Here is a 10,606-nt window from a genome sequence, read left to right on the forward strand (position 1 = left end):
TGTCCCTGACAATTGCCGCCCTTAGCAGTATTAAACTATTGCGAATCTGGAAAGAAGAATAAGTGCCTTGGTTAGTGATAAGGTTGACAATGGTCAGTGAATATCTCGGCTGGAGCAACATCGTTCATCAATTCGTGGACTCCTGAGATCTAGCATAACATAATTCTAATAAGCTCGCTTGCGGGGAAATGGAAATCTCTTTCATTGGCAACTTTTACCAACCTTTCGGCTTCAATACAACCTGGACCAACATACGTATTCTATTCCCCCTCGCTCCATACTTTCGGCTTCACTACAGGCGATTCCTGTGATTTCAATGTTCTGCCAAGATTCACTCCTCGCTTAAGCCGAAGGAAGTGGGTGGAGAGCGCTCGCTCTTTCAAGGTCTCCAGCGAAGCACCTTACAGGACTCGAACCTATGACCATTAGGTTAAAAACCTGATTCTCCACCAATAAAAGGGAGTGTTGCCCACGCAATATTTATTTCATGTCGTAGCTAAGTGATAGAGGAACAATGTGCATTTCTTTAGTGAAATACATAAAAGAACTTCTCTTTTCTGAAAGCCGCCCTAATGCACCGTGATACTATAAGAGAACCCAGTGGCTCCATGATGGTTATTAAGTGGCATCAAACGAAGATAAAGAGCGTGTTGTCCTCTCTCTTCCCTATAGTAAAGTCGAGCAACTTATCTACCGATCCTCACCCACGTGGAAAATCAAAAATGAGAAGTTATGGATTAAGGTTATCCTGCAGATTCGATAACGAATTCCCTTTAGTATTGATGTATGGTCGGTGAAGAACATGAAAGGAATTAGGTTTGGAATCAATCACGAAGAAATAAGAAACTTTGGATATTTCTATATTGATTGATTGAAGGATCTTACTCGCTTTAGTGGGAGTAGCGATCCCATAGCTCAGAATGGATGGGTAGAATGAGACAATAGGGTTTTGGCGCAGCCATGTTGTTATTCCTTCTGAGCTGTTGTGGGTAAGGATGACGTTCCTTTTGTTTGTGATAGATATGGCCGTTCCACCCTATTGATGTGCAAGCCTAGCAACGTTTCTCCTAGCAAACAAGAAAGAAAGACAAACGTATGCTAAAAGTTCATTATCGAAGTGCCTTCCTATTACAGGGAAAAGTGTCTACACAGAACTGCTTATCCCACTAAGGTGTGGTAGCTACCTTAGAAACAAACAAAGTAAAGATACGTTTGTTTTTCCTTTATGAAGTATAGATGAGAGAAGAACAAAGAAGACCAACCTCTGTCTTGCGCTAATCTCCTAGTTCGATTCCTCTCTCTCTTGATAGTCTTTCGCTACTTGCTCCCTTGTACGCCCAGCTTCACAGAGTACCTGTAGGATCATAGTAGCATAAAACTATACAAGAACATGGATCTATAATCATAAGCAATCTAGGATCAGATGTAAATTGACCATACAAATGCATAAAACATAAATGACACAAGAGTATGGAGGAAAACTTCAATAGCTTTTAATGATAAACAAGAAAGAGCCAAGGGAGTTACAACTAGTTGTTCTGACCCACCATCATCCTCTCAGCATGTAAGCCCTTCTTCACCTCATACAAAGCTTAGATCACCCAACACTATGATGTTGTCTCATGAAACCAACAACAATTCCTTACAATATGCAAAATTCTAGCCCTCTGGATCTTTGGGATGAGGGATCCATATATAGATATCTGTAAGGGAGATGAGTCAGCTTGTGATTTGATTAGTGTCTTCCCTCTGATAGTTCTTGCTTCCACTTGGAGATTGATGATCTCTTACTCATCCTTGGTCGAATTCAGAGAGGCAAGTGTCACAGGAGAAGTTTCTGGAAGATTCCATGCCTCTCCACCTCAAGGATTAACACTGCCATTTGTCACTTCTCGCCCATCGCACCCCATAGAAGGGATTTTTGAAATGAAACACACCCACAGAGTGTACTTAGGTGAGATGCAATGCACTTTGCCTATGGAGCAGCTAAAATGATCCTGTTTTGACCAGTTTTGAGCAGTTTTTCATGGATAACTTCTGGGAGAAGCTGTAATCAGTTGACCTTGTTCCTTTCGGGGTTAGAAAAACACTTTTAGGGACTTGGGAGCGCTTGGTTTATGGACATTTCATGCTTGGGGTTGCAGTGCCCAAAAATGTCTATAACAATTTCCCCCTAAAGCATGAGGTTGTTAATCTTTTGATGTCGGGTGAAATGATTTATTATGAGGATCCGAAGTTTTTTCAAGCTGGGAGGAGACCTGTAGTAAGATACAATACAATACATTATCTTCATAATATTTTCATGATCTAGCTGAGGCGAGCATTCCCATGCTCAGCTTTATAAATTCATTTTCATGTACATAGGACAAACAATCGTCTGAGTGTAGATTGATGATTCTGGTAGAGTCATCATCCCTTTGATTGGATGATTATCTGTGCAACAATAATGTACATTTGATGTCTTTATTTCCCTGAATATATATCGCAGCCTGGATGTATGAAACTAGATCCGGGGTCTTCAATCTCGTTCGATCTTCACTTGAAGTACAAGTATATCCATGTGAGAGATGTTCTGGAGTCAAACATGGAAAGACATCGCCTGATGACCAGCCAATGATGTAAGTTGTTAACAGGCGCGAGAGGAATCACCGATATTGATAATGACCCTCAAGTTACTGCAGTACAATTCACGTGGTGTGAATAAAGGACTTGGTGTCGAACACCACGCAAAATCTTTCGATCGGAGGCCATTGATGTAAACCTGTCGCCGGAAATGAGAAACTTTCCATTGAGGCATGCAAGCTTCAAAGTACTGAACGGGGTGTTCCTAGATCGGCTTCCTGGATAATGAGCTGATGTCGACCAAAAGCGATCCATCACAGGAGGGCCTTAATGAATCCCACATCAATGACACGGAACAGAGAAAATGATTTTAATGGAGGTCAAAATGATCTGATGACATAAGGTTTAGGGTGGCGGTCATGAAAGAATGGAGTGTAAATGTATTGTAGCGGGTGAGACACAGGTGAATTCTCTGAATGACTTCTCTTGAACATATCGGCGACACTGATGTGATGGATTGGTAGCATTAACCCCAAATGTGGATGGTGTTATGGGACCATGGTGATGTGACCGGTGAATGAAACAACCCAACCCGACTTGGATGCGGAGCGAAAGTGTCATGTTCAAGAGCGACTTGCTACCAACAAAGTCTCTTCAAGTTTTCTTCCCAATTTTTCCCCAGTCATTGCTGACCAATACCTCTTTATTTTTGTCAAGCTTGAGGAGGATAACATATGCTTGTTCTATAATTTTCCCTTCGGGCAAACCCATCGCTATGTTTTAACGAGCCTAGTGATAGTGAAACTCATTCTTGTCTGCTATGGACAAGTTTGTTGCTATTAAGTTTTAACGAGTTTAACGACAAAGATAACTCGGTCCTTTTCAATTTTAGAGAGTCTGAAAAGGAACATAAAGGAAACTCCAAAATTCCTTTTTCGTCATCTAATCCCTTAAGTCCGAAAAAGTATAAAACAATACAAAAGGGATGAATTTTTGATACTTTTAACGAGCTGAACAAAACAAGCGCTCGATCGTTTTGTGTAATAATCCCTCAGGTCCAAAAGGATTAAAATCTAAAGAAGGGATAGCACTTCCAGTCCATTTAACGAGCTGGAGAGGCCAATGGCTCAACAATCGTTTCATATTTTACGAGTCAATTGAAAAGAGCTTAAAGGAGACTCATCTTTTGAGGAACGAGTGATAAAATTGGGTAGCAGCTGATTCCAGGTAAGGTTTGGAATTTTCCAATCACGACAGTGTTACAAGGATGGCTAGTGGGATCACTCTTCACAGCTGTTCCTCAAAAAGGAGTAAACAATCAAATGGAGGTGAATGATCGGCCAATACAAAGTGGAGGTGATGATGAGAACACGACCAAGGCTTTAAAGGCCGAAGTACTACATTCATGATGGTTATTTACCAGAAAATAGCTCATTTTTTAATGAGCTTAAATGCGAGGAGAAACATTTGCTCATGACTTATGTTTATTTTTTAACGAGCTTGAACTATGTTCTAAAACTGCTCCATTAATCCAGTCGTATAATAAGAATGTCTCATATATGAAAACGGAATTTTTTAGAGTTTTGCCCCACATCCTTTCTTTATGCAAGTTAGGAAACGACCAATGCTACGAGTTTAAAGGGTTAGAGGACCTACAAATTTAAAAAATAAATAGTCGCTCTTCGCTTGCATACAAAAAGGTTTGCATGCCCCTAGGTATAAAACAGAGTTTCAAGGTCACCTTTTAAATCTCCAACAAAACATTTGTTTTATCAGGAAAGGTCTACCTCTTTCAGGTTACCAAAGATTGTTCTATTCACAACGCAAACAAAACACTTCTTCGGTGATGTCTACCGAAATAGACAAAGGTGAGAAAATCCACTCACATAACTTTGACGAGAGAATCTTATTCCATTCTAACCCCCTCTTCCAATCATGGATGGGAGTACAGTCCAGTCATATATCTCTCGCGGAAACCTACCCTATACCCGAAGTTTTCCTACTGAAGTAGACCAGGGTGCATGTCCCCTGGGTTTCAATCATGTCCCCCGAATTACTCGCACTCATCAAGTGGACGGATTGGAGATTGATGAGACATTCCTTGTGTGAAAATACCATTCAGGAATGGCATATGATTATTTTCTCTGTGTGATCCGGGAAATGAAAGCTGGTCTATGAGCTTGACCATTCTTCCTTCGTGCGGAAAACACATTACTCTAAAGAGTGATGAGAGCAATGTTATGGGCACATTGGGAAGGATCCTTAATGGTCGACTAGTTCCTTTGTCAAAGCCTTTTAGATTTCTCATCTCAGGCAAAAGCGATGGCGAACCAAGCGCTTTCCAAGCAGTTGAGGAAATGATACTCACAGAAGCCCCTTCATCTATGATGGTACCACCCATAACCATTCTATATATTTGAGCAATAATTCGGAATGGTACACTAGCCGGTAAACAGGGTCTGCCTAGTTGATTCCAGTCGAAGAAAACAACTAGGTTGCTTGGAGGTGGGACTGAATAGACGGCCAGTATGACTCAGAAGAATTTCCTTCCTGTGGTAAAGGAATGGGTAAATTTCCCCCATTTTCATCGAAGTCTGTGCTTACGAAAAGAATTTGGACGGTGTCATCCTTATTCTCTTCTATGACTGTATCATCTGAAGACAGAACCTCTGAAGGCAAGACTGGGTCAACTGTCGCCTCAACCTTTTGACTTTTGTCTGGTATGGGTTCAGATGGTTTGTCTTCAATGATAGATGCTTCGGTCGACCACCTGGGCGGGTCAGCTAGATTTTCAACTAGTGACGGACTCGGCAAGAGTTTTTTATATCCAGGAGGAAATCGTAACGGTGAAACCGGACGATCGTCCAAAACTCTTTTAGCCTCATCTAAGAAGGGACAACGATGGATGGCATGATCGCCTTCGCACAGTTTACAAGGAAATCTATATTTTCCTTTTTGTCCTGGGGCTTCACTCTCACTAGTCGACGGTGTGCTTTCAACATGATCATCAGAGGTTGACGACACCGGGTTGTGCAAACGAGGAGACCAGTCCCTTAAGATCCGAGGGATGCAGGGACAATCTCTATGATAGTGGTATCCTTTACAAATGACACATGGCGATTTAGGCCTGGTCGGTGCAGTGTGTGGACTTTCGCTAGATGATGCTTGGTTGCCCCCTTTCGCTTTTGGCTCCTTCTTCTTCTTCTCTTTCTTCTTCTTTTCCTTCTTCTTCTCAGGTACTTGATTTTGGCTTTACCAACCCCATCAAGCAAAGAGGAAGAATTGGAGGAAGTAGAAGGTTGGTGGGTAACTCTGGATTCATCTAGTTGCTGACTCGATTGTTCAGGAATTGCAGTGTTTTGAACAACAGAGGTTGAGAAGAGCCATACAGGAAAGCCGATTGTTAATCCTGGAAGCGACAATGTGGCCATATGGGGTGCACCAACATCTCCCCAAGAGGAGAAGGGACTAGGATTTCCTCCAAGGGGAATTCCTTCGTTGGTGGACTCCATTTTCTCAACCTAAGATCAACGTAGGAAAGGGTGATTATTATTTCGTTTAAAATAAATTTTAGATGCTTTGACACAACTTGTTTTTTCAATTTTAAAGAGTTGAGAAAAAAGAAAAGATGACTCTAGTCGCCTTCGATTTTTAATGACCTTGAAGTGCCAAGTGCTCAGATGGACCTTTTCCGTTAAGGAGTCTGAAAAGGAATGAAAGGGACTGCTCTGGAAATCTAGGTGGAGGGATTACCAAACCAATTGCAAAACTGCAGAATACTTTCTACAGTACGGCAGTCAATCTTCCCGAATGTTGTGTTCAGTGCATTGCGATCAATAGGGCGACAGACACGGCTTCCTATGGATAAAGGATTAAGCCTATTGTGGTCTTCCAAAATATACTTGACGGTACGTGGGAGCACAAGTCCATACTGGCACTTATCGTCTCAAACTAGAGGAATCACCCAACCATCAGTGAGAACAAAAGTTACCAGGCTTTACGACGCCGCAATACGTCTCTAGCCTAGACTTCTAGATGTTTTGCGTTAGGTTCCAAAGCGTTGTTAGATTCATTAAATTTATTTTATAGTTGATCTTGCTTAAGAAATTTGCCTTTCAGGTTCACCGCGTGATGTATATACACAATTCCTAAAATGCAATCTAAGATGATAAACAGTCTTTTATCTTCTTTGTGCAATGAAAATCCTAGCTACTAAGGAAAGAGAGATAGTATTCTTTCACAAAGAGCAAAGAGAACACACTAAATGCACTGTCTTAAATCAAACCAATCAAACAGTCTAAATGCAAATGCACATGCATGTATTTGTTTTCGGCTTTCTTAGTATGTGAATGGTAAAAAGAAAGCTAATGCACAAATCTGAATTACTTTTCAAGTGACAATTACTAATAAGTTTTCTTTTCAAAACGAAAAATGGAGACAATCACAACATTTTACAATTTGGAAATGAATACTTGCTTTCAACACTAGAAAAACTACAAATTTAGACCAAATACAATAGTAACGGGGTAATCGACTATCAATAGCAACCAAGCTCTTTCCTACGACTGAAAATGACACTTGCGACACTTTCAAATCAAAGGACGATAGTACAATTACGTTACTTTTTGCAAAGGAGAATTGAAAATGACTCAACAAATACACAAAAACATTTACAGTTATTTTGAACAACGGAGGCGGAATAACAGCAAGGAAAAGGGGTTTCAAACAGAGATATACTGATTACGGGCAACAAAATTCATGAATAGAACTGACAAGAATGAATCACAGAAACCAAAACTGAACCATGCCTAGTCTGATCAGCGTACCTGTAGCACAGTGAACTTGAAATGCAGCGCACCTACTACGCTCGGGAAGTGCACTGAATTTCAGATTCACAGAACAGTACCTGCACTGGGCCAGAGACGATACTTTGTTTGGGTTCCGGGTTACAGTTTGCAGTTTAGTTCATGGGTTTCGGCTGAGAAAACGGTAATCAGTAATGCAACAATCAGGGGTATCTCTAAGGAGGTTCTAAGAGCTACCACAAGGGAAATTAGAGAGTTTGTGAATCAGTTGTTTAAGTCATAAACAAATCCCAGAGATTGACTGAAGCGGCATTTATCTACTTTGCATTTGCATAGCAAATGCAGTTCGAAAGCTACCTGGTTCGACTTCAGGCTCCATCTATAAGTTTATAAAATAAACAACAAGGAAGATAAACAAACAACCTAACTCGCCCCCAGCAGAGTCGCCATTTTGTTACAGGGAAAAGTGTCTACACAGAACTACTTATCCCACTAAGGTGTGGTAGCTACCTTAGAAACAAACAAAGTAAAGCTACTTTCGTTTTTCCTTTATGAAGTATAGATGAGAGAAGAACAAAGAAGACCAACCTCTGTCTTGCGCTGATCTCCTAGTTCGATTCCTCTCTCTCTTGATAGTCTTTCGCTACTTGCTCCCTTGTACGCCCAGCTTCACAAAGTACCTGTAGGATCATAGTAGCATAACACTATACAAGGACATGGATCTATAATCATAAACAATCTAGGGTCAAATGTAAATTGACCATACAAGTGCATAAAACATAAATGACACAAGAGTATGGAGGGAAACTTGAATATCTTTTATTGATAAACAAGAAAGAGCCAAGGGAGTTACAACCAGTTGTTCTGATCCAGCATCATCCTCTCAGCAAGTAAGCCCTTCTTCACCTCATACAAATCTTAGATCACCCAACACTATGATGTTGTCTCATGAAACCAACAACAATTCCTTACAATATGCAAAATTCCAGCCCTCTGGATCTCTGGGATGAGGGATCCATATATAGATACTGTAAGGGAGATGAGTTAGCTTGTGATTTGATTAGTTTCTTCCCTCTGATAGTTCTTGCTTCCACTTGGAGATTGATGATCTCTTACTCATCCTTGGTCGAATTCAGAGAGGCAAGTGTCACATGAGAAGTTTCTGGAAGATTCCATGCCTCTCCACCTCGCTGATTGACACTGCCATTTGTCACTTCTCGCCCATCGCACCTCATAGAAGGGATTTTCGAAGTGCAACACACCCTCATAGTGTAATGAGGTGAGATGCAATGCACTTTGCCTATGGAGCAACTGAAATGATCTTGTTTTGACCAGTTTTGAGTAGTTTTTCATGGAGAACTTCTGGGAGAAGCTGTAATCAGTTCACCTTGTTCCTTTAGGGGTTAGAACAACACTTTTAGGGATTTGGGAGCCCTTGGTTTATGGACATTTCATGCTTGGGGTTGCAATGCCCAAAAATGTCTATAACACTTCCCCTGTGGGTAACTACTAAAGCTTGTTGCACATTTCATATCTATTTCAGGGAGTTTCTTGTGGGCTCCTCCTGCTATTCCTTTTCCTCTAAGATTTTGGTTGGTCAGGAATTCAATCCAATATTGATTGAAAATACTATTGGGTGGTGGGTGTGGGTAGTGGGTGGCCCGTATCTAATTCCCACCCTGGCCTCCAGCTTATGAACCGAGTCAACAAGGTTTGGTACAAACCACCTCCTTCCCACCTTCCTTTCATTGATAATTAAGATCCAACCATTAATTGGACGAAGGGAAGTAGGAACTGGGATAGGAAGAGGGGATGCTAGTAGAAAGTAAGCTGATGCTAGTGGAAAGTAAGCTCTAACAAGATGGGATGCTAGGAAAGATGCTAGTGGCTATCCAATTGATTCTTATGCTACTGGAGATGCTGCTGGTGGATATGAACTCACTTCTAAATCTACTAATGCTTTTGGTGCTATACCGACTGTTGAACCAACTACTGTCCTTGCTCCATATGCTATTGCTGCCATCCTTGTCCCCGGTGCTTGCTCCTCTCCCATTGGGTATAGATATAGTTCTACTATGGGTGCTGTTTGCTTAGATGCTTACTCGGATGCTCCCTTTGCTACTAGTATTGTTGGGTATGAAACACCAAACATAGGCACTTGAAAGAAAAGAATGTGAACCAGTGATTTTGCTCACTTAGGTGTTGCCCCTTGCCTCTAGAGAGGCAAGTGAGGGCTTGCTGCTTCTAGCTCTCAAAATGGAAGGTAATAATTTGGACCCCTCTCCTTGGTGAGCTAACTCAAAGAGTCGAGACCTACTCCCTTAAGATTGATATCCTGACATACCCTATACCATGGTGGACATCTACATCCTATCTATCCAAAAAGTAGCTAGCTCTATATCTCTAATAGCTAAGGACACCCCTAAAGTCCTTGGATCTATCCCATAGTGTGCTAGGACCTCCTAAGGAGTCACATCTTTCACCCTAGGTTCACCATCTGTATTAAGGGTATAATATACCAGGGGAAAAGTATTAATTAGTACACTTACCATCCTGGGTTATCCTATGGGAAATTTATGATAGGTTATGTCATGAAAATCCCAACAGGAGATGTTTCCTATAACATTGGGAACGCTATTTCATTAAATGATTCTAATGGTAAAGCTATTCCTAGTATGGGCATATATGAGTAGATTTTGAAATTAGCAAAGAAAAAAGTAGAGGATTATTACAAAGAGGTTCTATCAGGGTTATTCCTTCGAGTGTATTATGTTGGTAGGCTTGAAAAAGAGTCCCCTCTGAGAAACGAGGAAATTGATACCAAAATTAGGGAATTAATTCATTCCGGCATAGGTGGTGGTGAACCACAAGCAGTGAAATATATGAGTGTTGGGGAGCGTCGTTATCCCAATCATGTAATGGCACTCCTGGCTAGGCGTAAGGACAGGTAGCCTTTCATTGTAGCCGATATGGAGACTATTCTCATCCAGAATGTTCATGTCCCTTACGCGGCGGGTTTCTTGGTGGTTAAGCCAGGTGAACCGAATTATTCAATTGAAACAAAATTCAGTGAGGATTATGCATTTTTCATACCAGAATTTGAAGAAAGAAGTCATCACATGTTGTCACAATTTCTAGAGCATTTAGCTTTGGTTGCTGAGAAAAGGAAGATTCGCACTGTTTACTTCCATAACTTCTCACGATTCAATGGTATTCTGTTAATGAAATATTATGCTTCT

The 10,606-nt window shown here is 41.0% G+C and overlaps 1 protein-coding gene across 1 annotated transcript in view; it reads left to right on the forward strand.

Annotated features, from left to right (window-relative positions):
* LOC149155188 (galactolipase DONGLE, chloroplastic-like) overlaps positions 1–10,318 on the forward strand; it is a 58,393-nt gene extending 48,075 nt beyond the window's left edge. The window contains exons 2-3 of the mRNA XM_089444346.1: positions 9,241–9,501; positions 10,147–10,318. Of these exons, the coding sequence (XP_089300472.1) occupies positions 9,241–9,501; positions 10,147–10,318 (433 nt within the window). The remainder of the gene's footprint in view (positions 1–9,240; positions 9,502–10,146) is intronic.
* Positions 10,319–10,606: the final 288 nt, after the last annotated feature.

This window comes from Pinus tabuliformis, chromosome 9, assembly GCF_031772625.1.
Source record: "Pinus tabuliformis cultivar Carrire ecotype Pingquan chromosome 9, CPIR1, whole genome shotgun sequence".
In the NCBI taxonomy this organism is placed as follows: Eukaryota; Viridiplantae; Streptophyta; class Pinopsida; order Pinales; family Pinaceae; genus Pinus; species Pinus tabuliformis.